We start from the raw sequence: 27576 nt of genomic DNA on the forward strand, positions 1-27576 counted from the left end.
ATCCCCCTCCGATAGGGAACAGGCTGCCCGGTGTCCGAGTGTAAATGGGGAGAGGTGGGTGAGAGGGTTAATCCCCCTCCGATAGGGAACAGGCTGCCCCGGTGTCTGAGTGTAAATGGGGAGAGGTGGGTGAGAGGGTTAATCCCCCTCCGATAGGGAACAGGCTGCCCAGTGTCTGAGTGTAAATGGGGAGAGGTGGGTGAGAGGGTTAATCCCCCTCCGATAGGGAACAGGCTGCCCGGTGTCTGAGTGTAAATGGGGAGAGGTGGGTGAGAGGGTTAATCCCCCTCCGATAGGGAACAGGCTGCCCCAGTGTCTGAGTGTAAATGGGGAGAGGTGGGTGAGAGGGTTAATCCCCCTCCGATAGGGAACAGGCTGCCCCGGTGTCTGAGTGTAAATGGGGAGAGGCGGGTGAGAGGGTTAATCCCCTCCGATAGGGAACAGGCTGCCCCGGTGTCGGAGTGTAAATGGGGAGAGGGGGGTGAGAGGGTTAATCCCCCTCCGATAGGGAACAGGCTGCCCCGGTGTCTGAGTGTAAATGGGGAGAGGTGGGTAAGAGGGTTAATCCCCCTCCGATAGGGAACAGGCTGCCCAGTGTCTGAGTGTAAATGGGGAGAGGTGGGTGAGAGGGTTAATCCCCCTTCTATAGGAACAGGCTGCCCCGGTGTCTGAGTGTAAATGGGGAGAGGTGGGTGAGAGGGTTAATCCCCTCCGATAGGGAACAGGCTGCCCCGGTGTCTGAGTGTAAATGGGGAGAGGTGGGTGAGAGGGTTAATCCCCCTCCGATAGGGGACAGGCTGCCACGGTGTCTGAGTGTAAATGGGGAGAGGTGGGTGAGAGGGTTAATCCCCTCCGATAGGGAACAGGCTGCCCCGGTGTCTGAGTGTAAATGGGGAGAGGTGGGTGAGAGGGTTAATCCCCTCCGATAGGGAACAGGCTGCCCCGGTGTCGGAGTGTAAATGGGGAGGGGTGGGTGAGAGGGTTAATCCCCTCCGATAGGGAACAGGCTGCCCCGGTGTCTGAGTGTAAGTGGGGAGAGGTGAGAGTAAAGCTTCCTGTACACAGTCCCATCAAACACTCCCAGGGCAGGTACAGCACGGGGTTGGATACAGAGTGAAGCTCCCTCTACACTGTCCCACCAAAAACTCCCAGGGCAGGTACAGCACGGGTTAGATACAGAGTAAAGCTCCCTCTACACTGTCCCCATCAAACACTCCCAGGGCAGGTACAGCACGGGTTAGATACAGAGTAAAGCTCCCTCTACACTGTCCCATCAAACACTCCCAGGGCAGGTACAGCACGGGGTTAGATACAGAGTAAAGCTCCCTCTACACTGTCCCATCAAACACTCCCAGGGCAGGTACAGCACGGGTTAGATACAGAGTAAAGCTCCCTCTGCACTGTCCCATCAAACACTCCCAGGACAGGTACAGCACGGGGTTAGATACAGAGTAAAGCTCCCTCTACACTGTCCCATCAAACACTCCCAGGGCAGGTACAGCACGGGTTAGATACAGAGTAAAGCTCCCTCTACACTGTCCCATCAAACACTCCCAGGGCAGGTACAGCACGGGGTTAGATACAGAGTAAAGCTCCCTCTACACTGTCCCATCAAACACTCCCAGGGCAGGTACAGCACGGTGTTAGATACAGAGTAAAGCTCCCTCTACACTGTCCCATCAAACACTCCCAGGGCAGGTACAGCACGGGGTTAGATACAGAGTAAAGCTCCCTCTGCACTGTCCCATCAAACACTCCCAGGGCAGGTACAGCACGGGGTTAGATACAGAGTAAAGCTCCCTCTGCACTGTCCCATCAAACACTCCCAGGACAGGTACAGCACGGGTTAGATACAGAGTAAAGCTCCCTCTACACTGTCCCATCAAACACTCCCAGGGCAGGTACAGCACGGGTTAGATACAGAGTAAAGCTCTCTCTACACTGTCCCATCAAACACTCTGTCCTATATCTATCCTGGAACTCCCTCCCTAAAAGCACTGTGGGAGCACTTTCACCACACGGACTGCAGCGGTTCAAGAAGGCGGCTCACCGCCACCTTCTCAAGGGGACTCTAAGGATGGGCAATAAATGTTGGCCTTACCAGTGACGCCAACACCCCGTGAATGAATAATATTTCATTTCAGCTTCTACCCGGTATTGGGAAATCGGGCTGCCTGGTACGTGATCACAAGGATTGTGCGCTTGTTTGTAGAGAACCTGGATCGTGAGTTTACTCTGTGATAGCATTGAATATAATCTAGATGTGCTGCATCAGAACAGTTTTGTGTGTACAAGCTGTGGCCCAGTGAGGTAGAAGGCCCCTCGCCTCCGAGTCACAAGGACGTGGGTTCGACCCCCGTAATCCAGGCCCACACTCCCCGGTGCCAGTACTGAGGGAGTGCTGCCCTGTCGGAGGTAGATGTATATACTCTAGGACTCGAGCCCCATAATCCAGGTCCACACTCCCCGGTGCCAGTACTGAGGGAGCGCTGCCCTGTCGGAGGTAGATTTATATACTCTAGGACTTGAGCCCCATAATCCAGGCCCACACTGCCCGGTGACAGTACTGAGGGAGCGCTGCACTGTCGGAGGTAGATGTATATACTCTAGGACTTGAGCCCCATAATCCAGACCCACACTCCCCGGTGCCAGTACTGAGGGAGCGCTGCACTGTCGGAGGTAGATGTATATACTCTAGGACTCGAGCCCCATAATCCAGGCCCACACTCCCCAGTGCCAGTACTGAGGGAGCGCTGCACTGTGGGAGGTAGATGTATATACTCTAGGACTTGAGCCCCATAATCCAGGCCCACACTCCCCGGTGCCAGTACTGAGGGAGCGCTGCACTGTCGGAGGTAGATGTATATACTCTAGGACTTGAGCCCCATAATCCAGGCCCACACTCCCCGGTGCCAGTACTGAGGGAGCGCTGCACTGTCGGAGGTAGATGTATATACTCTAGGACTCGAGCCCCATAATCCAGGCCCACACTCCCCGGTGCCAGTACTGAGGGAGCGCTGCACTGTCGGAGGTAGATGTATATACTCTAGGACTTGAGCCCCATAATCCAGGCCCACACTCCCCGGTGCCAGTACTGAGGGAGCGCTGCACTGTCGGAGGTAGATGTATATACTCTAGGACTCGAGCCCCATAATCCAGGTCCACACTCCCTGGTGCCAGGACTGAGGGAGCGCTGCACTGTCGGAGGTAGATGTATATACTCTAGGACTCGAGCCCCATAATCCAGGTCCACACTCCCCGCTGCCAGTACTGAGGGAGCGCTGCACTGTCGGAGGTAGATGTATATACTCAAGGACTCGAGCCCCATAATCCAGGCCCACACTCCCCGGTGCCAGTACTGAGGGAGCGCTGCACTGTCAGAGGTAGATGTATATACTCTAGGACTCGACCCCATAATCCAGGCCCACACTCCCCGGTGCCAGTACTGAGGGAGCGCTGCACTGTCGGAGGTAGATGTATATACTCTGGGACTCGAGCCCCATAATCCAGGCCCACACTCCCTGGTGCCAGTACTGAGGGAGCGCTGCACTGTCGGAGGTAGATGTATATACTCTAGGACTCGAGCCCCATAATCCAGGCCCACACTCCCTGGTGCCAGTACTGAGGGAGCGCTGCACTGTCGGAGGTAGATGTATATACTCTAGGACTGGAGCCCCATAATCCAGGCCCACACTCCCCGGTGCCAGTACTGAGGGAGCGCTGCACTGTCGGAGGTAGATGTATATACTCTGGGACTCGAACCCCATAATCCAGGCCCACGCTCCCCGGTGCCAGTACTGAGGGGGCGCTGCACTGTCGGAGGTAGATGTATATACTCTAGGACTCGAGCCCCATAATCCAGGCCCACACTCCCCGGTGCCAGTACTGAGGGAGTGCTGCACTGTCGGAGGTACATGTACATACTCTCGGACTCGAGCCCCATAATCCAGGCCCACACTCCCCGGTGCCAGTACTGAGGGAGCGCTGCACTGTCGGAGGTAGATGTATATACTCTAGGACTCGAGCCCCATAATCCAGGCCCACACTCCCCGGTGCCAGTACTGAGGGAGTGCTGCACTGTCGGAGGTAGATGTATATACTCTAGGACTCGAGCCCCATAATCCAGGCCCACACTCCCCGGTGCCAATACTGAGGGAGCGTCGCACTGTCGGAGGTAGATGTATATACTCTAGGACTCGAGCCCCATAATCCAGGCCCACACTCCCCGGTGCCAGTACTGAGGGAGCACTGCACTGTCGGAGGTAGATGTATATACTCTAGGACTCGAGCTCCATAATCCAGGCCCACACTCCCCGGTGCCAGTACTGAGGGAGTGCTGCACTGTCGGAGGTAGATGTATATACTCTAGGACTCGAGCCCCATAATCCAGGCCCACACTCCCCGGTGCCAATACTGAGGGAGCGCCGCACTGTCGGTGGTCGATGTATATACTCTGGGACTCGAGCCCCATAATCCAGGCCCACACTCCCCGGTGCCAGTACTGAGGGAGCACTGCACTGTTGGAGGTAGATGTATATACTCTCGGACTCGAGCCCCATAATCCAGGCCCACACTCCCCGATGCCAGTACTGAGGGAGTGCTGCACTGTCGGAGGTAGATGTATATACTCTAGGACTCGAGCCCCGTAATCCAGGCCCACACTCGCCAGTGCCAGTACTGAGGGAGTGCTGCACTGTTGGAGGTAGATGTACATACTCTAGGACTTGAGCCCCATAATCCAGGCCCACACTCCCCGGTGCCAGTACTGAGGGAGTGCTGCACTGTCGGAGGTAGATGTATATACTCTAGGACTCGAGCCCCATAATCCAGGCCCACACTCCCCGGTACCAGTTCTGAGGGAGCGCTGCACTATCGGAGGTAGATATGGATGGTTGATTTCCCGTCTCTCTAACCCAGGGGTCACTGGATGGTGATCAGGAGCAGGAACCCTGGCTGATTTCCCCCTCTCTTTCTAACCCAGGGGTCACTGGGCAGTGATCAGGAGCAGGAACCGTGGCTGATTTCCCCTCTCTCTCTAACCCAGGGGTCACTGGACAGTGATCAGGAGCAGGAACCCTGGCTGATTTCCCCTCTCTCTCTAACCCAGGGGTCACTGGGCAGTGATCAGGAGAAGGAACCCTGGCTGATTTCCCCTCTCTCTATCCCAGGACTCACTGGGCAATGATCAGGAGCAGGAACCCTGGCTGATTTCCCCTCTCTCTAACCCAGGGGGTCACTGGACAGTGATCAGGAGCAGGAACCCTGGCTGATTTCCCCTCTCTCTAACCCAGGGGTCACTGGGCAGTGATCAGGAGCAGGAACCCTGGCTGATTTCCCCTCTCTCTAACCCAGGGGTCACTGGACAGTGATCAGGAGCAGGAACCCTGGCTGATTTCCCCTCTCTCTAACCCAGGGGTCACTGGGCAGTGATCAGGATCAGGAACCCTGGCTGATTTCCCCCTCTCTCTCTAACCCAGGGGTCACTGGGCTGTGATCAGGAGCAGGAACCCTGGCTGATTTCCCCCTCTCTCTCTAACCCAGGGCTCACTGGGCAGTGATCAGAAGCAGGAACCCTGGCTGATTTCCCCCTCTCTCTCTAACCCAGGGGTCACTGGGCAGTGATCAGGAGCAGGAACCCTGGCTGATTTCCCCACTCTCTAACCCAGGGCTCACTGGGCAGTGATCAGGAGCAGGAACCCTGGCTGATTTCCCCCTCTCTCTCTAACCCAGGGCTCACTGGGCAGTGATCAGGAGCAGGAACCCTGGCTGATTTCCCCTCTCTCTAACCTAGGGGTCACTGGACAGTGATCAGGAGCAGGAACCCTGGCTGATTTCCCCTCTCTCTCTAACCCAGGGTCTGGACAGTGATCAGGAGCAGGAACCCTGGCTGATTTCCCCTCTCTCTAACTCAGGAGTCACTGGGCAGTGATCAGGAGCAGGAACCCTGGCTGATTCCCCATCTCTCTAACCCAGGGGTCACTGGGCAGTGATCAGGAGCAGGAACCCTGGCTGATTTCCCTCTCTCTCTAACCCAGGGGTCACTGGACAGTGATCAGGAGCAGGAACCCCGGCTGATTTCCCCCTCTCTCTAACCCAGGGGTCACTGGGCAGTGATCAGGAGCAGGAACCCTGGCTGATTTCCTCTCTCTCTCTAACCCAGGGGTCACTGGGCAGTGATCAGGAGCAGGAACCCTGGCTGATTTCCCCTCTCTCTAACCCGGGGGTCACTGGGCAGTGATCAGGAGCAGGAACCCTGGCTGATTTCCCCTCTCTAACCCAGGGGTCACTGGACAGTGATCAGGAGCAGGAACCCTGGCTGATTTCCTCTCTCTCTCTAACCCAGGGGTCACTGGACAGTGATCAGGAGCAGGAACCCTGGCTGATTTCCCCTCTCTCTAACCCAGGTGTCACTGGGCAGTGATCAGGAGCAGGAACCCTGGCTGATTTCCCCTCTCTCTAACCTAGGGGTCACTGGACAGTGATCAGGAGCAGGAACCCTGGCTGATTTCCCCTCTCTCTCTAACCCAGGGGCTGGACAGTGATCAGGAGCAGGAACCCTGGCTGATTTCCCCTCTCTCTAACCCAGGGGTCACTGGACAGTGATCAGGAGCAGGAACCCTGGCTGATTTCCTCTCTCTCTCTAACCCAGGGGTCACTGGGCAGTGATCAGGAGCAGGAACCCTGGCTGATTTCCCTCTCTCTCTAACCCAGGGGCTGGACAGTGATCAGGAGCAGGAACCCTGGCTGATTTCCCCTCTCTCTAACCTAGGGGTCACTGGACAGTGATCAGGAGCAGGAACCCTGGCTGATTTCCCCTCTCTCTCTAACCCAGGGGCTGGACAGTGATCAGGAGCAGGAACCCTGGCTGATTTCCCCTCTCTCTAACCCAGGGGTCACTGGGCAGTGATCAGGAGCAGGAACCCTGGCTGATTTCCCCTCTCTCTAACCCAGGGGCTCACTGGACAGTGATCAGGAGCAGGAACCCTGGCTGATTTCCCCTCTCTCTAACCCAGGGGTCACTGGACAGTGATCAGGAGCAGGAACCCTGGCTGATTTCCCCTCTCTCTAACCCAGGGGTCACTGGACAGTGATCAGGAGCAGGAACCCTGACTGATTTCCTCTCTCTCTCTAACCCAGGGGTCACTGGACAGTGATCAGGAGCAGGAACCCTGGCTGATTTCCCCTCTCTCTAACCCAGGGGTCACTGGACAGTGATCAGGAGCAGGAACCCTGGCTGATTTCCCTCTCTCTCTAACCCAGGGGTCACTGGACAGTGATCAGGAGCAGGAACCCTGGCTGATTTCCCCTCTCTCTCTAACCCAGGGGTCACTGGACAGTGATCAGGAGCAGGAACCCTGGCTGATTTCCCTCTCTCTCTAACCCAGGGGTCACTGGACAGTGATCAGGAGCAGGAACCCTGGCTGATTTCCTCTCTCTCTAACCCAGGGCTCACTGGACAGTGATCAGGAGCAGGAACCCTGGCTGATTTCCTCTCTCTCTAACCCAGGGGTCACTGGACAGTGATCAGGAGCAGGAACCCTGGCTGATTTCCCCTCTCTCTATCCCAGGGTTCACTGGACAGTGATCAGGAGCAGGAACCCTGGCTGATTTCCCCTCTCTCTATCCCAGGGTTCACTGGACAGTGATCAGGAGCAGGAACCCTGGCTGATTTCCCCTCTCTCTAACCTAGGGGTCACTGGACAGTGATCAGGAGCAGGAACCCTGGCTGATTTCCCCTCTCTCTCTAACCCAGGGTCTGGACAGTGATCAGGAGCAGGAACCCTGGCTGATTTCCCCTCTCTCTAACTCAGGAGTCACTGGGCAGTGATCAGGAGCAGGAACCCTGGCTGATTCCCCATCTCTCTAACCCAGGGGTCACTGGGCAGTGATCAGGAGCAGGAACCCTGGCTGATTTCCCTCTCTCTCTAACCCAGGGGTCACTGGACAGTGATCAGGAGCAGGAACCCCGGCTGATTTCCCCCTCTCTCTAACCCAGGGGTCACTGGGCAGTGATCAGGAGCAGGAACCCTGGCTGATTTCCTCTCTCTCTCTAACCCAGGGGTCACTGGGCAGTGATCAGGAGCAGGAACCCTGGCTGATTTCCCCTCTCTCTAACCCGGGGGTCACTGGGCAGTGATCAGGAGCAGGAACCCTGGCTGATTTCCCCTCTCTAACCCAGGGGTCACTGGACAGTGATCAGGAGCAGGAACCCTGGCTGATTTCCTCTCTCTCTCTAACCCAGGGGTCACTGGACAGTGATCAGGAGCAGGAACCCTGGCTGATTTCCCCTCTCTCTAACCCAGGTGTCACTGGGCAGTGATCAGGAGCAGGAACCCTGGCTGATTTCCCCTCTCTCTAACCTAGGGGTCACTGGACAGTGATCAGGAGCAGGAACCCTGGCTGATTTCCCCTCTCTCTCTAACCCAGGGGCTGGACAGTGATCAGGAGCAGGAACCCTGGCTGATTTCCCCTCTCTCTAACCCAGGGGTCACTGGACAGTGATCAGGAGCAGGAACCCTGGCTGATTTCCTCTCTCTCTCTAACCCAGGGGTCACTGGGCAGTGATCAGGAGCAGGAACCCTGGCTGATTTCCCTCTCTCTCTAACCCAGGGGCTGGACAGTGATCAGGAGCAGGAACCCTGGCTGATTTCCCCTCTCTCTAACCTAGGGGTCACTGGACAGTGATCAGGAGCAGGAACCCTGGCTGATTTCCCCTCTCTCTCTAACCCAGGGGCTGGACAGTGATCAGGAGCAGGAACCCTGGCTGATTTCCCCTCTCTCTAACCCAGGGGTCACTGGGCAGTGATCAGGAGCAGGAACCCTGGCTGATTTCCCCTCTCTCTAACCCAGGGGCTCACTGGACAGTGATCAGGAGCAGGAACCCTGGCTGATTTCCCCTCTCTCTAACCCAGGGGTCACTGGACAGTGATCAGGAGCAGGAACCCTGGCTGATTTCCCCTCTCTCTAACCACGGGGTCACTGGACAGTGATCAGGAGCAGGAACCCTGGCTGATTTCCCCTCTCTCTCTAACTCAGGGCTCACTGGGCAGTGATCAGGAGCAGGAACCCTGGCTGATTTCCCCTCTCTCTAACCTAGGGGTCACTGGACAGTGATCAGGAGCAGGAACCCTGGCTGATTTCCCCTCTCTCTCTAACCCAGGGGTCACTGGACAGTGATCAGGAGCAGGAACCCTGGCTGATTTCCCCTCTCTCTAACCCAGGGGTCACTGGACAGTGATCAGGAGCAGGAACCCTGGCTGATTTCCCCTCTCTCTCTAACCCAGGGTCTGGACAGTGATCAGGAGCAGGAACCCTGGCTGATTTCCCCTCTCTCTAACCCAGGGCTCACTGGGCAGTGATCAGGAGCAGGAACCCCGGCTGATTTCCTCTCGCTCTCTAACCCAGGGGTCACTGGACAGTGATCAGGAGCAGGAACCCTGGCTGATTTCCCCTCTCTCTAACCCAGGGGTCACTGGACAGTGATCAGGAGCAGGAACCCTGGCTGATTTCCCCTCTCTCTAACCCAGGGTTCACTGGACAGTGATCAGGAGCAGGAACCCTGGCTGATTTCCCCTCTCTCTAACCTAGGGGTCACTGGACAGTGATCAGGAGCAGGAACCCTGGCTGATTTCCCCTCTCTCTAACCCAGGGCTCACTGGGCAGTGATCAGGAGCAGGAACCCCGGCTGATTTCCTCTCGCTCTCTAACCCAGGGTTCACTGGACAGTGATCAGGAGCAGGAACCCTGGCTGATTTCCCTCTCTCTCTAACCCAGGGGTCACTGGACAGTGATCAGGAGCAGGAACCCTGGCTGATTTCCCCTCTCTCTAACCCAGGGGTCACTGGGCAGTGATCAGGAGCAGGAACCCTGGCTGATTTCCCCCTCTCTCTCTAACCCAGGGGTCACTGGGCAGTGATCAGGAGCAGGAACCCTGGCTGATTTCCCCTCTCTCTAACCCAGGGCTCACTGGGCAGTGATCAGGAGCAGGAACCCTGGCTGATTTCCCCCTCTCTCTCTAACCCAGGGGTCACTGGGCAGTGATCAGGAGCAGGAACCCTGGCAGATTTCCCCCTCTCTCTAACCTAGGGGTCACTGGGCAGTGATCAGGAGCAGGAACCCTGGCTGATTTCCCCTCTCTCTAACCCAGGGTCTGGACAGTGATCAGGAGCAGGAACCCTGGCTGATTTCCCCTCTCTCTAACCCAGGGGTCACTGGACAGTGATCAGGAGCAGGAACCCTGGCTGATTTCCCCTCTCTCTAACCCAGGGTTCACTGGACAGTGATCAGGAGCAGGAACCCTGGCTGATTTCCCCTCTCTCTATCCCAGGGTTCACTGGACAGTGATCAGGAGCAGGAACCCTGGCTGATTTCCCCTCTCTCTATCCCAGGGTTCACTGGACAGTGATCAGGAGCAGGAACCCTGGCTGATTTCCCCTCTCTCTATCCCAGGGGTCACTGGGCAGTGATCAGGAGCAGGAACCCTGGCTGATTTCCCCTCTCTCTAACCCAGGGTTCACTGGACAGTGATAGATCACAAGGTCCCTCCTTCCCTTGAGAACCCATCTCACCTTCTCTCTCGCTGTCCCTTCGATTCAACGCCTCTCCGCCCTGGTAGACTCTGATGGAGAGTCAATCGCGCTGGCATATGCGACGGGACCTCCTAGAATACCCACATGTCGCTGTACCGAAGACTGCTAGGATCCTTGGCCAAGAGGTGCTTGTGGTGCAAAGGCTCCTCTCTCTCTCTATCGCTCTTCCTCCTGAACCCCAAACCTGTCAACTCCAGGCGAGGCGAGAGCTAGCACTGAATGCCGTCTGCAGGAGCGTTGATGAATCAGCTCAGTCCCGCCCCACTTGCTGTTGGGAACGTCCCTCTGCTGGACTCCTCCCACCATTGGCCAATCCCATCTGTCCCTCAACCCAACACCTGTTCCTCTTTAACCCTTTGCTATCGCTTCACGGCGACGACCCCTCGCCGGGGGGGGGTCACGGGACTCCCCCACGGGCACTTTCCTGGACAGCGACCAGGAGCAGGAACCCTGGTTGATTGACCACTCGCTCACCCAGGGGCCACGGAGCCATATTTAGCCCCCCCCCACCCCTCCACCGCCACCGCCCACTCCAACTGGGATTGGAGAAGGCTGCTGGTCTCTGATGGAAAGACTCCCTCTTCAGAAGCAAAAAGTGTCCCATTAATAGATCGCCTTTCACCACCTCAGGACGTCCCAACGCGCTTCACAGCCAATTAAGTACTTTTGAAGTGTGGTCACTGTTGTAATGTAGGAAACGCGGCAGCCAATTTGCGCACAGCAAGCTCCCACAAACAGCAATGTGATAATGACCGGATCATCTGTTTTAGTGATGTTGGTTCAGAGATTAATATTGGCCCCAGGACACCGGAGAGAACTCCCCTGCTCTTCTTCGAAATAGTGGCCGTGGGATCTTTTACGTCCACCTGAGAGAGCAGACGGGGGCCTCAGTTTATCGTCTCATCCACAAGACGGCACCTCCGACACTGCGGTGCTCCCTCAGTACTGCCCCTCTGACAGTGCGGCGCTCCCTCAGTACTGCCCCTCCGACAGTGCGGCACTCCCTCAGTACTGCCCCTCCGACAGTGCAGCACTCCCTCAGTGCTGCCCCTGCGACAGTGCGGCGCTCCCTCAGTACTGCCCCTCCGACAGTGCGGCGCTCCCTCAGTACTGCCCCTCCGATAGTGCGGCGCTCCCTCAGTACTGCGCCTGCGACAGTGCGGCGCTCCCTCAGTACTGCCCCTCCGACAGTGCGGCGCTCCCTCAGTACTGCCCCTCCGACAGTGCGGCACTCCCTCAGTACTGCCCCTCCGACAGTGCGGCGCTCCCTCAGTACTGCCCCTCCGACAGTGCGGCGCTCCCTCAGTACTGCCCCTCCGACAGTGCGGCGCTCCCTCAGTACTGCCCCTCCGACAGTGCGGCGCTCCCTCAGTACTGCCCCTGCGACAGTGCGGCACGCCCTCAGTACTGCCCCTCCGACAGTGCGGCACTCCCTCAGTACTGCCCCTCCGACAGTGCGGCGCTCCCTCAGTACTGCCCCTCCGACAGTGCGGCACTCCCTCAGTACTGCCCCTCCGACAGTGCGGCGCTCCCTCAGTACTGCCCCTCCGACAGTGCGGCGCTCCCTCAGTACTGCCCCTCCGACAGTGCGGCGCTCCCTCAGTACTGCCCCTCCGACAGTGCGGCGCTCCCTCAGTACTGCCCCTCCGACAGTGCGGCGCTCCCTCAGTATTGCCCCTCTGACAGTGCGGCGCTCCCTCAGTCCTGCCCCTCCGACAGTGCGGCGCTCCCTCAGCACTGCCCCTCCGACAGTGCGGCGCTCCCTCAGTACTGCCCCTCCGACAGTGCGGCGCTCCTTCAGTACTGTCCCTCCGACAGTGCGGCGCTCCCTCAGTACTGCCCCTCCGACAGTGCGGTGCTCCCTCAATACAGCCCCTCCGACAGTGCGGCGCTCCCTCAGTACTGCCCCTCCGACAGTGCGGCACTCCCTCAGTACTGCCCCTCCGACAGTGCGGCGCTCCCTCAGTACTGCCCCTCCGACAGTGCGGCGCTCCCTCAGTACTGCCCCTCCGACAGTGCAGCGCTCCCTCAGTACTGCCCCTCCGACAGTGCAGCACTCCCTCAGTACTGCCCCTCCGACAGTGCGGCGCTCCCTCAGTACTGCCCCTCCGACAGTGCGGCGCTCCCTCAGTACTGCCCCTCCGACAGTGCGGCGCTCCCTCAGTATTGCCCCTCTGACAGTGCGGCGCTTCCTCAGTCCTGCCCCTCCGACAGTGCGGCGCTCCCTCAGCACTGCCCCTCCGACAGTGCGGCGCTCCCTCAGTACTGCCCCTCCGACAGTGCGGCGCTCCTTCAGTACTGTCCCTCCGACAGTGCGGCGCTCCCTCAGTACTGCCCCTCCGACAGTGCGGTGCTCCCTCAATACAGCCCCTCCGACAGTGCGGCGCTCCCTCAGTACTGCCCCTCCGACAGTGCGGCACTCCCTCAGTACTGCCCCTCCGACAGTGCGGCGCTCCCTCAGTACTGCCCCTCCGACAGTGCGGCGCTCCCTCAGTACTGCCCCTCCGACAGTGCGGCGCTCCCTCAGTACTGCCCCGAAGTATCAACCCATATTTTTGTGCTCAAGTCTGGTGTGGGACTTGAACCCACAGCCTTCTAAGGGAGAGCAAGGGGCGACCTACATTCTACCTCAGATGCCGACCTGGAGACAGGAGTTTGGACGGAGGCATGCAAGACACAAAATCACCCACGTGCTCAGATAAGGGAAGATTCCTCCCGCTTGCCACCACCACACAAGAGCTCCTCACTGCTTCCCCCTACCGGAAACGTCAGCACGCTATCTGACTGTGGGAGGCAGCGTCATAGTCGAGCCCCAATCTGGTCCTCATAATTAACAACATAAGAATTAGGAGCAGGAGTCAGCCCCTCGAGCCTGCTCCGCCATTCAATAAGATCGTGGCTGATCTTCGACCTCAACTCCACTTTCCCGCCCGATCTCCATATCCCTCAATTCCCCGAGAGTCCAAAAATCGATCGATCTCGGCCTTGAATATACTCAACGACTGAGCCTCCACAGCCCTCTGGGGCAGAGAATTCCAAAGATTCACCACCCTCTGAGTGAAGAAATTCCTCCTCATCTCAGTCCTCAATGGCCGACCCCTTATCCTGAGACTGTGACCCCTGGTTCGAGACTCTCCAGCCAGGGGGGAAACATCCTCTCAGCATCTACCCTGTCAATCCCCCTCAGAATCTTAGACCTTTCAATGAGATCTCCTCTCATTCTCCTAAACTCCAGAGAGTATCGGCCCAATCTACTCAATCTCTTGTCATAGGACAACCCTCTCATCCCAGGAATCAGTCTAGTGAACCTTCGTTGCACCGCCTCCAAGGCAAGTATCTCCTTCCTTAGGTAAGGAGACCAAAACTGTGCCCAGTACTCCAGGTGTGGTCTCACCAAGGCCCTGTACAATTGTAGCAAGACTTCCTCACTCTTATACTCCAACCCCCTTGCAATAAAGGCCAACGTACCATTTGCCTTCCTTATTGCTTGCTGTACCTGCGTGCTAACTGTTTCTTGCACAAGGACACCCAAATCTCTCTGAACACCAACTTTTGAAAGTTTCACACCAGATCTGGAACAGGAACCCTCCCTCCTAGCCCAGAGGTCAGTGTGTGGTAACCCCTCCCCACCCTGTACATTGTTCACCCCAACCACTCCCTGTGGCGGCGAGTTCCACCTTCTCAACGCGCTGGGTAAAGAAGTTTCTCTTGAATTTCCAATTGGATTTATCAGTGACTGCCTTATATTGATGGCCCCTACGTCTGGCCGCCCCCACAAGTGGAAACATCTCTACATCTACCCTGTTAACCTTAAAGACCTCCATCAAGTCACCCCTCAGCCTTCGCTTCTAGAGAATAGAGCCCCAGCCTGTTCATCCTTTCCTGATAGTTAGAACCTCTCAGTTTTGGGATTATTCTTGTAAATCTTATTTGCACCATCTCCAGTGCCTCTATATCCTTTTTATAATATGGAGACCAGACCTGTGCACAGTGCTCAAGTGTGGTCTAACCAAGGTATATGGAGACCAGAACTATGCACAATGCTCCAAGTGTGGTCTAACCAAGGTATACGGAGACCAGAACTGTGCACAGTGCTCCAAGTGTGGTCTAACCAAGGTATATGGAGACCAGAACTGTGCACAGTGCTCCAAGTGTGGTCTAACCCAGGTATATGGTGACCAGAACTGTGCACAGTGCTCCAAGTGTGGTCTAACCAAGGTATATGGTGACCAGAACTGTGCACAGTGCTCCAAGTGTGGTCTAACCAAGGTATACGGAGACCAGAACTATGCACAGTGCTCCAAGTGTGGTCTAACCAAGGTATATGGAGACCGGAACTGTGCACAGTGCTCAAGTGTGGTCTAACCAAGGTATATGGTGACCAGAACTATGCACAGTGCTCCAAGTGTGGTCTAACCAAGGTATATGGTGACCAGAACTGTGCACAGTGCTCCAAGTGTGGTCTAACCAAGGTATATGGTGACCAGAACTATGCACAGTGCTCCAAGTGTGGTCTAACCAAGGTATATGGAGACCGGAACTGTGCACAGTGCTCAAGTGAGGTCTAACCAAGGTATATGGAGACCAGAACTGTGCACATTGCTCCAAGTGTGGTTTAACCAAGGTATATGAAGACCAGAACTGTGCACGGTGCTCCAAGTGTGGTCTAACCAAGGTATATGGAGACCAGAACTGTGCACAGTGCTCCAAGTGTGGTCTAACCAAGGTATATGGAGACCAGAACTATGCACAATGCTCCAAGTGTGGTCTAACCAAGGTATATGGAGACCAGAACTGTGCACAGTGCTCCAAGTGTGGTCTAACCAAGGTATATGGAGACCAGAACTGTGCACAGTGCTCCAAGTGTGGTCTAACCAAGGTATATGGAGACCAGAACTATGCACAGTGCTCCAAGTGTGGTCTAACCAAGGTATATGGAGACCGGAACTGTGCACATTGCTCCAAGTGTGGTCTAACCAAGGCATATGGAGACCAGAACTGTGCACAGTGCTCCAAGTGTGGTCTAACCAAGGTATATGGAGACCAGGACTGTGCACAGTGCTCCAAGTGGGGTCTACAGAAGACCAAGTCAAACTGACCCCACTTACTCCAGGAGAAATGATCAGTTGTCTCGATCAGACAGGGAGCGATGTGTTCAACGGCCTCAAAGTAACAAGAGACACGGAGGGAGAGAGAAATAAAGGGATTTTATTTGATGTACACTGAAATCTGTGGACATTCCCAAGCGCGAGGCGCCGGTGCTCAGTCCTCCTCCTCGTCGTCCACGGTCCCAGTGCCGCCCTGCGCCTTCTTGGCGTTCTTCCTCTTTACGCGGCCCGGCCGGCCGCCCCCGTATGGCGAGCGCAGCGAGAAGTCGATGTGCTTCTGGGAGTCCAGTCGCACGATGTAGGACGGGATGTTCACCACCTGCTTGCGGACCCTGGGGGAGGGAGGAGGAGGGTGGTTAGTCTCTGGATTGGGAGAAACAAAGATAGGAGCAGGAGTCGGCCATTCGGCCCCTCGAGCCTGCTCCGCCATTCAATGAGATCATGGCTGATCATCCAAATTCAGTGCCCTGTCCCTGCTTTCTCCCCATATCCCTTTAGCCTCAAGAAATATATCTAACTCCTTCTTGAATATATTTAATGAATTGGCCTCAACTGCCTTCTGTGGTAGAGAATTCCACAGGTTCACCACTCTGGGTGAAGAAATTCCTCCTCATCTCTGTCCTAAATGGCTTACCCCTTATCCTTAGACTGTGACCCCTGGTTCTGGACTCCCCGACCATCGGGAACATCCTTCCTGCATCTAGTCTGTCCAGTCCTGTTAGAATTTTATAAGTTTCAATGAGATCCCCTCTCATTTTTCTAAACTCCAGTGAGTATAAGCCCAATCTCTCCTCATACGTCATTCCTGCCATCCCAGGTATCAGTCTGGTGAATCTTCGCTGCACTCCCTCCATGGCAAGAACATCCTTCCTCAGATAAGGCGACCAAAACTGCACACAATACTCAAGGTGTGGTCTCACCAAGGCCCTGTACAACTGCAGCAAGACATCCTTGTTCCTGTACTCGAACCCTCTCGCTACGAAGGCCAACATACCATTTGCCTTCTTAACCGGAAGAAGGAAGATGCCCAGGACTGGCCCCCCCGCCAAAACTCGCACAAGATGGATGCCAATTCGCCCCGACTTAGTTACAGTGCATTGCCAGCTGCGAGGAGGACAGCAGGACACCGTTAGACGGGAAACAGCGCAGAGTTAGTTGCTGGGCCCCCTGGAAGTACGGGGACACAGAACTGCTTTTAAAACACGACGCCAGACACTCCAACGCTCGTCCTCTGCCGGCAGTGATCCCTGAAGCTCAGCCATTACCTCTCCGCGGCCGTCCGATCCTCCAGTGCAGTGCTGGTCGGAGTAGAGAGCTCGCTCGCTCTGGGCAAGGTATACGGCGCGGCGCCGAATTGACCTCGCTGAACAAAAGCCCTGTGACGTGCACCGTCTCCCCCTCCCTACAGGGCTTAAGTTCTGCACAAAGACAAAAGCAATTTGTGTTTAATTGGGAGCTTTACTCTATCTAACCCTGCCCCAGGAGTGTTTGATGGGACAGTGTAGAGGGAGCTTTACTCTGTATCTAACCCCGTGCTGTACCAGCCCTGGGAGAGTTTGATGGGACAGTGTAGAGGGAGCTTTACTCTGTATCTGACCCCATGCTGTACCAGCCCTGGGAGTGTTTGATGGGACAGTGTAGAGGGAGCTTTACTCTGTATCTGACCCCGTGCTGTACCTGCGCTGGGTGTGTTTGATGGGACAGTGTAGAGGGAGCTTTACTCTGTATCTAACCCGTGCTGTACCTGCCCTGGGAGTGTTTGATGGGACAGTGTAGAGGGAGCTTTACTCTGTATCTAACCCGTGCTGTACCTGCCCTGGGAGTGTTTGATGGGACAGTGTAGAGGGAGCTTTACTCTGTATCTAACCCGTGCTGTACCTGCCCTGGGAGTGTTTGATGGGACAGTGTAGAGGGAGCTTTACTCTGTATCTAACCCGTGGTGTACCTGCCCTGGGAGTGTTTGATGGGACAGTGTAGAGGGAGCTTTACTCTGTATCTAACCCGTGCTGTACCTGCCCTGGGAGTGTTTGATGGGACAGTGTAGAGGGAGCTTTACTCTGTATCTAACCCCATGCTGTACCTGCCCTGGGAGTGTTTGATGGGGGGCAGACTGCTCGCTGGGACCTACCTGATGTGCCTCTGTCTGATCAGCACCCTGGCGTGGTGGATGGACTTGGCCAGGCCCAGCTTGAAGACCTGAGTCTGTAGCCGGCGCTCAAGGAAGTCCTCAATCTTCAGGCCCAGGATGTAATCCAGCTTCATCTTGCTCTCGTCCAGCACCCCAACCCGCACCAACCTGCGCAGGAGAGCGTTACCTGAGAGTGGGGGGGAAAGAAAGGGCGAGTTAACACATGAGGGAACGAACCAGTGACAGTGCGAGGCGCTGTCTTGCGCTGATATAGCCCACGAACCAAGTCTCAGTGATCAACGAGTTCAACACTTACTGTCTGACAGGGATAACAACTCATCATTGACTTGATAGCCCACCATCTCCCATCGACAACTCCCACCATTTACATAGCACCGTTAACAGTAAAACATCCCAAGGCACATAACACGAGCCTAAATCAGAGACACAAGGTGCAGAATTGGAGGAGCGAGGGCCATGGAGGGATTTGAACAGGAGGATGAGAATTGTAGGGCTGGAGGAGGTTACAGAGATAGGGAGGGGGCGAGGGGCCATGGAGGGATTTGAACAGGAGGATGAGAATTGTAGGGGCTGGAGGAGGTTACAGAGATAGGGAGGGGGCGAGGGGCCATGGAGGGATTTGAACAGGAGGATGAGAATTGTAGGGCTGGAGGAGGTTACAGAGATAGTGGGGGGGGGCGCGAGGGCCGTGGGGATAATTGAATAGGAGGATGAGAATTGTAGAGCTGGAGGAGGTTACAGAGATAGGGAGGGGGCGAGGGGCCATGGAGGGATTTGAACAGGAGGATGAGAATTGTAGGGGCTGGAGGAGGTTACAGAGATAGGGAGGGGGCGAGGGCCATGGAGGGATTTGAACAGGAGGATGAGAATTGTAGGGGCTGGAGGAGGTTACAGAGATAGGGAGGGGGCGAGGGCCATGGAGGGATTTGAACAGGAGGATGAGAATTGTAGGGCTGGAGGAGGTTACAGAGATAGGGAGGGGGCGAGGGGCCATGGAGGGATTTGAACAGGAGGATGAGAATTGTAGGGGCTGGAGGAGGTTACAGAGATAGGGAGGGGGCGAGGGCCATGGAGGGATTTGAACAGGAGGATGAGAATTGTAGGGGCTGGAGGAGGTTACAGGGATAGGGAGGGGGCGAGGGCCATGGAGGGATTTGAACAGGAGGATGAGAATTGTAGGGCTGGAGGAGGTTACAGAGATAGGGAGGGGGCGAGGGGCCATGGAGGGATTTGAACAGGAGGATGAGAATTGTAGGGGCTGGAGGAGGTTACAGAGATAGGGAGGGGGCGAGGGCCATGGAGGGATTTGAACAGGAGGATGAGAATTGTAGGGGCTGGAGGAGGTTACAGGGATAGGGAGGGGGCGAGGGCCATGGAGGGATTTGAACAGGAGGATGAGAATTGAGTTGCAACAGTGAGGAGCCTGGCCGGAGAGAGGCGTTGGGATGAGGGTTTCAGCAGAGTGGCCATCACTTGAATTCAGGCACCATAACCCCTATGTACCGGGAATGAGATCCTGCTAAGCCCCGCCATCCCCAGGCACCGTGAACCACTAGGAGACCCCCATGTTAAATCGCCTCGCCCATCCTGTCAGCAGGGACCAGACTTACCTTCAAACAGGCGCTTGGGGTCTTTCTCGTCCAGGGTCAACAGCTCTCTGGCGGCCTTGCGAATCTTAGCCAGTGTAAACTTCACCCTCCATACCTCACGTTTGTTCCGCAGCCCGTATTCGCCTGGAGGGAGAGACACAACCGTTAAAGCACGGAGACACCCTAGCTTGCCCCAGGACCCTCCCCCCTGAAGAGCAGGAACACCGTCACGAGCCTCCCCGCCCCCATCCCTCGGGAGACCCGGACTCACCAATCAGCTTCAGCTCCTGGTCCAGGCGCGACTTCTCAAACGGGCGCCGGGGAGCGACGTACGTCTTGCTGCAAACCCAGCTCCTGGCGACTGGCATGATTGCTCAGAGTCTGCACGGCAAGAATAGGAGGAATGGTCAGGGGCCGACTCAAGACAGGACACCTCGCCACACTCCCACCATCTCAGGATATCCCACACTCCCACCATCTCAGGACGTCCCACAGGTCTATCACACTCCATCTCAGGACGTCCCACAGGTCTATCACACTCCATCTCAGGACGTCCCACAATCCCACCATCTCAGGACGTCCCACCATCTCAGGATGTCCCACAGACCCACCATCTCAGGACGTCCCACAGTCCCACCATCTCAGGACGTCCCACCATCTCAGGATGTCCCACAGTCCCACCATCTCCGGACATCCCACAGTTCTACCATTTCAAGATGTCCCACAGTTCTACCATCTCCGGACATCCCACAGTTCTACCATCTCAACACGTCCCACAGGGCTCTACCACACTCCCACCAGCTCAACACGTCCCACAGCAATCTACCACCATCTCAGGAAGGCAGATTATCTGAACGGCAATAGATTGGGAGAAGGGGATGTGCAACGAGACCTGGGTGTCCTTGTGCACCAGTCGCTGAAGGTAAGCATGCAGGTGCAGCAGGCGGTTAAGGCAAATGGTGTGTTCTTGCCATGGAGGGAGTGCAGCGAAGATTCACCAGACTGATACCTGGGATGGCAAGAATGACACGAGGAGAGATTGGGTCAATTGGGCTTGGGCTAATTGGGCTTGTACTCGCTGTAGTTTAGAAGAATGAGGGGGGGATCTCATTGAAACTTATAAAATTCTAATAGGACTAGACAGACTAGATGCAGGAAGGATGTTCCCGATGGTCGGGGAGTCCAGAACCAGGGGTCACAGTCTAAGGATAAGGGGTAAGCCATTTAGGACGGAGATGAGGAATTTCCTCACCCAGAGAGTGGTGAACCTGTGGAATTCTCTACCACAGAAGGCAGTTGAGGCCAGTTCATTAAATATATTCAAGAAGGAGTTGGATATATTTCTTAAGGCTAAAGGGATCAAGGGATATGGGGAGAAAGCAGGGACAGGGTACTGATTTTGGATGATCAGCCATGATCGCATTGAATGGCGGAGCAGGCTCGAGGGGCCGAACGGCCTGCTCCTGCTCCTATCTTCTATGTTTCAGAACGACCCACAGCTCTCTACCACACTCCCACCATCTCAAGACACCTCAACTCTCCAGCGCAGGACATCCCACAGGGCCCCGGGAGATCCACCTCACCTCCCAATAGCGGCCCTGGGATCGCTACAGAGAACACCCGGCACACATTCAGCATCCCTCTCCCCTACCCGTATCCCCCACCGTCCAATACCTCCGGCAGCGGAGCGTCCCCCCTCGGCTCCCCTTGTGCAAGATCCTGGAGGCCGGTCAGTGACGGGCACAGACTGACCGGTACTATGGTCTCGGCGCTTGCTCTACGGCCGCGTGCGGGAGACTTGCGCGAGCGCCGGCCGAGCCGCAGAACACGGCCCAGAGTCGGCGCCGGACACGGATGGGAAACCGTGCACGCGCTCCCAGAGGCCGGGTCAGCCAGACAGTACCCACCCACCCCGCTAACTCGCACCCCGCACCAGTAACTCAAATCCCCCCGCCACCCAAAAACAGACGAGACCCTCACTTAGCACATTGCTGTTTGTGGGAGCTTGCTGTGCGCAAATTGGCCACCGCCTTTCCTACATTACAACAGTGACCACACTGTCAATCCAACAGCTTGATTCTCACTTCAAGAGACCAGCTTCTTTGCAGATCAGGTCCTGAAAGAGACTTTGAATTCTTAAACTAACCTTTCCTGTTGGCATGCTGGCCTTTATATCGAGGACCAGAATAAAAGGGGGTTAGAAGTTATGCTGCAGCTGTACAAAACCCTGGTTAGACCACACCTGGAGTACTGTGCACAGTTCTGGTCTCCATATCCCTAGGTTAGACCACACTTGGAGCACTTTGCACAGTTCTGGTCTCCATATCCCTAGGTTAGACCACACTTGGAGCACTTTGCACAGTTCTGGTCTCCATATCCCTAGGTTAGACCACACTTGGAGCACTTTGCACAGTTCTGGTCTCCATATCCCTTGGTTAGACCACACTTGGAGCACTGTGCACAGTTCTGGTCTCCATATACCCTGGTTAGACCACACTTGGAGCACTGTGCACAGTTCTGGTCTCCATATCCCTTGGTTAGACCACACTTGGAGCACTGTGCACAGTCCTGGTCTCCATATACCTGGGTTAGACCACACTTGGAGCACTGTGCACAGTTCTGGTCTCCATATACCTTGGTTAGACCACACTTGGAGCACTGTGCACAGTTCTGGTCTCCATATACATTGGTTAGACCACACTTGGAGCACTGTGCACAGTTCTGGTCTCCATATACCTTGGTTAGACCACACTTGGGAGCACTGTGCACAGTTCTGGTCTCCATATACCTTGGTTAGACCACACCTGGAGCACTGTGAGCAGTTCTGGGCACCACACCGTAGGAAGGTTATATTGGCCGTGGAGGGTGTGCAGCGTAGGTTTACCAGAATGATACCCGGGCTCCAAGGGTTAAGTTACGAGGAGCGATTACACAAACTAGGGTCGTATTCCCTGGAATTTAGCAGGTTATGGGTCAATCTGATCGAAGTTTTCAAGATATTAAGGGGAACAGATAGGGTAGAGAGAGAAACTATTTCTGCTGGTTGGGGATTAGAAACAGAGCAGGAGTAGGCCATTCAGCCCCTCGAGCCTGTTCCGCCATTTAATGAGATCACAGCTGATCTTCCAAATGCAGTATCCGGTCCCTGCCTTCTCCCCATACCCCTTTAGCCTTAAGAAATATATCTAACTCCTTGCATAGCAAGAGGGGGAGTTGGGGGGGTGAACAGGAGCTAGTCAAATCAAATCAACTTTTATGGTCATTGTTAGTGCACAAGTGCAGTACAACGAAATGTAGGCTTGCGGCTCCCAAGAGTGTACATTTAGATTAAGACATTTAAACATTCCACATATATGTTTATGTATTACAAGACAAATGTAAGTGTCAGATACAGAGAGAGCGCAATGCTGCAAAAAGCCAGGAGTGGGGCAGAAAGTGCAACACTCGCTGGAGTTTAGAAGAATGAGAGGGGATCTCATTGAAACTTATAAAATTCTAACAGGACTAGACAAGACTAGATGCAGGAAGGATGTTCCCGATGGCGGGGGAGTCCAGAACCAGGGGTCACAGTCTAAGGACAGAGATGAGGAGGAATTTCCTCACCCAGAGAGTGGTGAACCTGTGGAATTCTCTACCACAGAAGGCAGTTGAGGCCAATTCATTAAATACATTCAAGAAGGAGTTGGATATATTTCTTAAGGCTAAAGGGATCAAGAGATATGGGGAGAAGGCAGGGACAGGGTACTGAGTTTGGATGATCAGCCATGATCTCATTGAATGGCGGAGCAGGCTCGAGGGGCCGAATCCTGCTATCTTTCATGTTTTTATGTGGGGGGGGGGGGGGGGGCAGGGGAAAAGAGCTAGTGTCAGATACAGAAAGTGCATCAAGTAGGGGTGTTGGGGGGGGGGGGGGGGGAGGGGGAGAAACCAGGAAATATAAAGCAGCAAGGAGAGAAAATTGAATAGGGCAAAAAAAAAAATTCAGAAAACAAAAAGCAGAACAGAGAGAAAATTAAACAGAGAAAAATCAAGAAACAAAAAAGCTAATTAAAGAGGGGAAATCAAGAAAATAGCAAAAGTGAGAAATTTAAGAGAAATCAGGGGGAAAAAAAAAGCAAAAGAGGAAGACTTTTAAAATATAAAAACCAAATAAAACCCAAAAGATGTTTTATAAATGCAGAGAGCAAGAGGATAACGAGAGGAAAGCGTGGAGTCCATTACAGGCTCAGGCTCACTCCGCCTGCGATCCTCACCTGCCGCCGCCCGCCTGCCAAAGAGGCTCCACTTCCGCCTGCGCCGCTTTATATATCCTCGCTAGCCCCACCCCCTGGGGCTGGCCCCGCCCCCTGACCCTTGGCCACGACCCCAGTGACGTCACCGCGCTCCGCTTAAAATTCCCTTTCCCCGGCCTTTTAAAGCCATTTTTCTTACAGGAAAACCTTTCTATCCCTCACCAAACATCAAGATTGAGCTGATTGACATTTTAAAATAATTTTTTACCTTCATTTTTGTAAATAAGCACTGGTGGCCACGCCCCCTCATGTAGCCACGCCCTCTTCCCGCTCCTCTGACGTCACCGACCCACCTTGTTAAAAATTCCCCCCTTCCCCGGCCTTTAAATCCCATATTTCTCACAGCAAAACCTGTCTTTTCCTCACTAAACCATAATTCTGCGCCTGCTTTACATTTTTAAATGTGCACAGTTCTGGTCTCCATATACCTTGGTTAGACCACACTTGGAGCACTGTGCACAGTTCTGGTCTCCATATACCTTGGTTAGACCACACTTGGAGCACTGAGCACAGTTCTGGTCTCCATATCCCTTGGTTAGACCACACTTGGAGCACTGTGCACAGTTCTGGTCTCCATATACCTTGGTTAGACCACACTTGGAGCACTGTGCACAGTTCTGGTCTCCATATACCTTGGTTAGACCACACTTGGAGCACTGTGCACAGTTCTGGTCTCCATATACCTTGGTTGGACCACACTTGGAGCACTGTGCACAGTTCTGGTCTCCATATACCTTGGTTAGACCACACTTGGAGCACTGTGCACAGTTCCGGTCTCCATATACCTTGGTTAGACCACACTTGGAGCACTGTGCACAGTTCTGGTCTCCATATACCTTGGTTAGACTGCACTTGGAGCACTGTGCACAGTTCTGGTCTCCATATACCTTGGTTAGACCACACTTGGAGCACTGTGCACAGTTCTGGTCTCCATATACCTTGGTTAGACCTCACTTGGAGCACTGTGCACAGTTCTGGTCTCCATATACCTTGGTTAGACTGCACTTGGAGCACTGTGCACAGTTCTGGTCTCCATATACATTGGTTAGACCACACCTGGAGCACTGTGAGCAGTTCTGGGCACCACACCGTAGGAAGGTTATATTGGCCGTGGAGGGTGTGCAGCGTAGGTTTACCAGAATGATACCCGGGCTCCAAGGGTTAAGTTACGAGGAGCGATTACACAAACTAGGGTCGTATTCCCTGGAATTTAGCAGGTTATGGGTCAATCTGATCGAAGTTTTCAAGACATTAAGGGGAACAGATAGGGTAGAGAGAGAAACTATTTCTGCTGGTTGGGGATTAGAAACAGAGCAGGAGTAGGCCATTCAGCCCCTCGAGCCTGTTCCGCCATTTAATGAGATCACAGCTGATCTTCCAAATGCAGTATCCGGTCCCTGCCTTCTCCCCATACCCCTTTAGCCTTAAGAAATATATCTAACTCCTTGCATAGCAAGAGGGGGAGTTGGGGGGGGGTGAACAGGAGCTAGTCAAATCAAATCAACTTTTATGGTCATTGTTAGTGCACAAGTGCAGTACAACGAAATGTAGGCTTGCGGCTCCCGAGAGTGTACATTTAGATTAAGACATTTAAACATTCCACATATATGTTTATGTATTACAAGACAAATGTAAGTGTCAGATACAGAGAGAGCGCAATGCTGCAAAAAGCCAGGAGTGGGGCAGAAAGTGCAACACTCGCTGGAGTTTAGAAGAATGAGAGGGGATCTCATTGAAACTTATAAAATTCTAACAGGACTAGACAAGACTAGATGCAGGAAGGATGTTCCCGATGGCGGGGGAGTCCAGAACCAGGGGTCACAGTCTAAGGACAGAGATGAGGAGGAATTTCCTCACCCAGAGAGCGGTGAACCTGTGGAATTCTCTACCACAGAAGGCAGTTGAGGCCAATTCATTAAATATCTTCAAGAAGGAGTTGGATATATTTCTTAAGGCTAAAGGGATCAAGGGATATGGGGAGAAGGCAGGGACAGGGTACTGAGTTTGGATGATCAGCCATGATCTCATTGAATGGCGGAGCAGGCTCGAGGGGCCGAATCCTGCTATCTTTCATGTTTTTATGTGGGGGGGGGGGGGGGGGGCAGGCAGGGGAAAAGAGCTAGTGTCAGATACAGAAAGTGCATCAAGTAGGGGTGTTGGGGGGGGGGGGGGGGAGAAACCAGGAAATATAAAGCAGCAAGGAGAGAAAATTGAATAGGGCAAAAAAAAAAATTCAGAAAACAAAAAGCAGAACAGAGAGAAAATTAAACAGAGAAAAATCAGGAAACCAAAAAGTTAATTAAAGAGGGGAAATCAAGAAAATAGCAAAAGTGAGAAATTTAAGAGAAATCAGGGGGAAAAAAAAGCAAAAGAGGAAGACTTTTAAAATATAAAAACCAAATAAAACCCAAAAGATGTTTTATAAATGCAGAGAGGAAAGCGTGGAGTCCATTACAGGCTCAGGCTCAACTCTGCCTGCGATCCTCACCTGCCACCGCCCGCCTACCAAAGAGGCTCCGCTTCCGCCTGCGCCGCTTTATATATCCTCGCTAGCCCCGCCCCCTGACCCTTGGCCACGACCCCAGTGACGTCACCGCGCTCCGCTTAAAATTCCCTTTCCCCGGCCTTTTAAAACCATTTTTCTTACAGGAAAACCTTTCTATCCCTCATCAAACATCAAGATTGAGCTGATTGACATTTTAAAATAATTTTTTACCTTCATTTTGTAAATAAGCATTGGTGGCCACGCCCCCTCATGTAGCCACGCCCTCTTCCCGCTCCTCTGACGTCACCGACCCACCTTGTGAAAAATTCCCCCCTTTCCCCGGCCTTTAAATCCCATATTTCTCACAGCAAAACCTGTCTTTTCCTCACTAAACCATAATTCTGCGCCTACTTTACATTTTTAAAATCGCTAATTAATTTGCTTTGCGCCAAGCCTGGGCCCCGACGCGATGGCGTCACCGCGTCGACCGCCAATTCTAAAATCTCTTTTCCCCCCCCTGGGCCTTTTAAATCGCACTTTTCTCGAATCGAAACCTCTCTTTCCCTCACTAAACATTAACTCTGCGCCTGCTTTGCATTTTCAAAATTGCTAATTACATTTTACTTTGAGCACATGCTTTGGCCCCGCCCCCTGCTCGCTCTTCCCCCTCTGGCGTGATGACGTCACCGCGTCGACCGCCAATTCTAAAATCTGTTTCGCCCCCTGGGCCTTTTAAATCGCACTTTTCTCCAATCGAAACCTCTCTTTCCCTCACTAAACATTAACTCTGCGCCTGCTTTGCATTTTTAAAATTGGTAATTAAATTTTGCTTTGAGGATAAGCGTTGGCCCCGCCCCCTTCTCGCTCGTCCCCTCTGACGTGATGACGCCACCACGTCGATTTTTAAACGAAAGAACGGTTTTAACCGCCTTTCAGGGCCATGACGTCACGGGGAGTTTAATTTTTTTTACTTTTTTCCCCCCTCAACGTAAATTTCTTCGATTGTATCCTCTCCCTTTAACCCACTTCAGAGATGAGGAGGAATTCCTTCACCCAGAGAGTGGTGAACCTGTGGAATTCTCTACCACAGAAGGCAGTAGAGGCCAATTCATTAAATATATTCAAGAAGGAGTTAGATATATTTCTTAAGGCTAAAGGGATCAAGGGATATGGGGAGAAGGCAGGGACAGGGTACTGAATTTGGATGATCAGCCATGATCGCATTGAACGGCGGAGCAGGCTCGAGGGGCCGAATGGCCGACTCCTGCTCCTATCTTCTATGGTTCAGGAGGCTGGCGTAATGGGCGGGCAGGTGGCAGACGCAGTTTAACGCAGAAACCGTCCCGGACAAAGCAGCCTTCGTA

At 54.3% G+C, this 27576-nt stretch overlaps 1 protein-coding gene and 1 non-coding gene across 3 annotated transcripts; both read right to left on the reverse strand.

Moving 5' to 3' along the window:
• Positions 1 to 15777: 15777 nt before the first annotated feature.
• Positions 15778 to 26237, reverse strand: LOC147086723 (small ribosomal subunit protein uS4). Of its 2 annotated transcripts, none has more exons than XM_085978879.1 (5): positions 26216 to 26237; positions 19707 to 19816; positions 19457 to 19579; positions 17826 to 18012; positions 15778 to 16029 (listed from the first exon to the last, which is right to left on the reverse strand). In XM_085978879.1, exons 2-5 carry the CDS (start codon positions 19801 to 19803, stop codon positions 15852 to 15854), a joined length of 585 nt encoding a protein of 194 aa, XP_085835005.1. In that variant the 5' UTR covers positions 19804 to 19816; positions 26216 to 26237; the 3' UTR covers positions 15778 to 15851. The 2 variants fall into 2 exon arrangements, with proteins under 2 accessions (XP_085835005.1, XP_085835004.1); XM_085978878.1 differs by lacking the exon at positions 26216 to 26237 and adding an exon at positions 23689 to 23712.
• Positions 21141 to 21315, reverse strand: LOC147086724 (small nucleolar RNA SNORA23). Its single transcript, XR_015075759.1, has one exon. It is a non-coding gene; the product is annotated as a small nucleolar RNA SNORA23 (small nucleolar RNA).
• Positions 26238 to 27576: the final 1339 nt, after the last annotated feature.

This window comes from Somniosus microcephalus, unplaced genomic scaffold (assembly GCF_052327205.1).
Source record: "Somniosus microcephalus isolate GS21.2 unplaced genomic scaffold, FLI_Smic_1.0 unresolved_chr7, whole genome shotgun sequence".
In the NCBI taxonomy this organism is placed as follows: domain Eukaryota; kingdom Metazoa; phylum Chordata; class Chondrichthyes; order Squaliformes; family Somniosidae; genus Somniosus; species Somniosus microcephalus.

Excerpts from the sequence above, each read along its gene's own strand:
- LOC147086723 (XM_085978879.1), bottom strand. The coding sequence starts at position 19,803 with ATGCCAGTCGCCAGGAGCTGGGTTTGCAGCAAGACGTACGTCGCTCCC. Across the intron at positions 19,580-19,706 it reads CCAGGAGCTGAAGCTGATTG|GCGAATACGGGCTGCGGAAC; the intron begins GTGAGTCCGGGT and ends CTCTCCCTCCAG. Across the intron at positions 16,030-17,825 it reads ATCAGACAGAGGCACATCAG|GGTCCGCAAGCAGGTGGTGA; the intron begins GTAGGTCCCAGC and ends TCCCTCCCCCAG.